The following is a 3,005-nucleotide window of genomic DNA, read 5'->3' on the forward strand; positions in this document are numbered from 1 at the left end:
TTTAAATTATTCTGAAAAGTAGAATTTCAAAACCTAAACAGAAAATCTTAGTTTTGAATAAATAGATTTTTGCGCAGAAATCGTGGAACGAGAACGAGAAATGAAATCTTATTCAAATGAATCCGATTAAATTGAAATATAAGAAATTAATTCTTTATTCCAATTTATTACATTATAAATCTGTAATAGACTAAATGGTGTCATCGATTTCTTTAATTAACGCCGATTAGAAAAGTAGTGTAGCTGCATCCTAAACGTACTTCGCTTCGCTATTGCTCACTGAAACTTGAAACTGGACCGAGCCATTCGTCACGAACTAACCCGACGATTCTTGTTTGCCCCGTCTGTTTTTCTAGAAGTCGTAAATTGAACATGCAGCTGGAGAACGCGATACAGGAAGCGATGGCTGAGCTGGACAAGGTCACGGAGTCGAGCAAGGACCAGAAGACCACTGGCAGGTCCTGCAAAGTGACAGGAACCAAAGGTTCCGAGAGGGGTGGTGCCTCGAAGCAGGAGGAGAAGAGGTCGAAGAATCCTGTCGCGGCCGAGCAAAAGCAATGTCGGTGATCCGGTTCGGTCGATTCTCGACTAAATCGGCCTGCACTCGCGGTCGTGCATGGTTCTCTCGATAGAAACGAAAGTTGAAAGCGTTCGTGATCGATGAACGTTGGCGAACGTAACTTGTTCCATGTTGTCTCTTGGATTCCTGACTGATTCATTGTGTTTTCTTCGGCAACGCGCGGAAGTCCTACGATGTATTCGATGAAATTGTAAGAACGGCATTGGTAAAATCAACCACGGCAATAAATGGCGGTCCGGGTAAGAGGTTTAAAATATTGAATCGATTTAGAGAATTTTAATATCGCGATTAATTTTTTATTCAACTGGAACTGGTTTCATCGAATACGACCCTTGGAGCTTCTACTTATTCTAAAGCTTTATGAAGATTAGGATTAAAATTTCTGGTTTAATATACTCAATGTAGACTTTTGTATTGCAATGCGATCGTTGGAGAAGAAAATATCCTAGTAAATCTGCATAATTCTACAATTAAAAATTAAGGAGATCAATATATAAAATTCTCAACGTGATTTGTATTTAGTAGATATCAAAAGTACAGAAGATTGCAATACAGAAGTGAAGATTGTTGAACAGGAGGGACGTATCTTAGGCAAAATTGATTGTTGTTATACATTTTCCTTCTATTGGAGTGAAACGAAGATTGTTCCATTTTAAAATTCACGAAATGCCGAGCAATCGCTCTGTAAAGACGAGAAGGGACAAATTATTGTCGTGGTCCACTTTGTTAAAAGTACTATTAAAAAGTTCTTGCATTTGCCTCAACAGAATCGGAAGAATAAGTCAGTAATAAGTAACAATGACGACTATGACGTTTTCATTCCGAGACGGAAAGCGTTCGTTTCTTCGTGTACATAAATACGATATCAATGAAGCCATGAATGAAAGTTGGAAATGCTGAAACGTTGATCGGAGAGCAAGGAGCAAGCGGAAAAGTCAATCGAATGTGATCGAAGCGACTGAAGTAGGATTAACGAAACAAATAAAAATGAATAGGTACTATGTAATCAGATAACTAAAAGATTTTTATTGATCGAAAGTCGGTCGAGGTGTAACTCGACGTGATATGCATATAGAATAATTCGTCGTTATTCATCCGCGATAATTTGCTAATAGCTCGTACGATTATAGAACGCCGTTTTCCTGTTAACCGTTGCGAATCAAAATTTTAATTGCTTACAAGTAATATAATTAGCCACTCACTACTTTAAAATAGATCGTCAATGAAAATTTACTAAATCTTCATTTTTATAAAATGTTCAGCTTCATTCAGTATATTTAAAGAATAATATTATTCGCGCTCGAAATATTTTTCGAAATAATAGAATTAACGGGAAAGTGGCAAAATTTGTAAAAATGTAATAACCGCGTAATCAGAAGATCGCCAGTAAAAAGATTGGCCTACATTATGTGTCTTCGCGTTAGCTGTGCAGTATAGTTGCATGGGAAAAGTGAGATCAATGAGTTAAACAGGTTTTTTCAACCGACGTGCGCGTTCACAAAATCGTAAACGCGTGCAAGCTACGATTTTCTTTTTAAAATCACGTTTCTCCCGAACGTAGATTTAGCAGTGATGGACGGACGTGCATATTTCATTTATCCGAACTCCTGTAACGAGGAAAATGACGCGCAGACGAACACCAGTGATTCTTGCAACTTTCGAATTGTAGAGATCGTTTCTAATGTTACATTAACATTCACAGATTTAAGATGTGTGATAAAGCAAAAAGATTCAGAGAGGTATTTGTATCTTCAAGAGACTTAATTGTATACATAACAATACATAATGTAACGAATTCGAATCGCGCGTCCCATTTTAGGACTACAAGTTTGCACCTCGTATATCGTTTTCGTTTTTTAAATCACACCCGCAGAAACAGAAGTACGTAGGTATAGTTTTTAAAGAATATTTTTTACGAAATAATCGACATCACAGTACCTATAGAAGAATCATCCCGTTCATTCATGATTTTAAACACAAACGAGCTAAGTGTACGAGGATCCATTAATTTTACCGGGATGTCATCGTGTTGCGCCGTGATAATCACACGTTAAAATTCTTCTCAACCCTTTTGAACCGCGTAATCGTTTTTTTTACGATATATCCCTTAGATGGTAAAATAAAAATCGACAAGGGTCGATCACCCATTGAGGGAAAAAGATCGAGTTGAATTGTGTACATAAAACAACCGGTTAAATAAAAGCTCAAGGTCTCTGCGAGGTGTCAAATCTGGTCTATAATTAGACACACGCCGATCTTATAACAAGACGGGTCTTTTGAGTAGTTTCGAAACGATTTTCATTTAAACGAGAAAAAGTAAAAGCGTTGAAATAATTGAAATATCGTTTTACTTCTTTAAGTACACGTGTGCGACATGTGGTCTCTTTTTTAGCATGCTTTATTTCGAACGGACGATAGCGTGTAA

At 37.1% G+C, this 3,005-nt stretch overlaps 1 protein-coding gene across 3 annotated transcripts in view; it reads left to right on the forward strand.

Moving 5' to 3' along the window:
- LOC108628881 (protein split ends) overlaps positions 1-1,344 on the forward strand; it is a 232,842-nt gene extending 231,498 nt beyond the window's left edge. For 2 of the 3 annotated variants that reach the window (XM_018031091.2, XM_026816800.1), the window contains exon 9: positions 357-1,344. In XM_018031091.2, coding sequence (XP_017886580.1) covers positions 357-567 — 211 coding nt within the window. In that variant the 3' untranslated portion in view covers positions 568-1,344. The remainder of the gene's footprint in view (positions 1-356) is intronic. The other variant, XM_018031092.2, reaches the window with a different exon arrangement.
- Positions 1,345-3,005: the final 1,661 nt, after the last annotated feature.

The sequence above is a fragment of the Ceratina calcarata genome, unplaced genomic scaffold (genome assembly GCF_001652005.2).
Source record: "Ceratina calcarata isolate Rehan_Ccalc_2016 unplaced genomic scaffold, ASM165200v1 scaffold546.2, whole genome shotgun sequence".
Taxonomy (NCBI): Eukaryota; Metazoa; Arthropoda; class Insecta; order Hymenoptera; family Apidae; genus Ceratina; species Ceratina calcarata.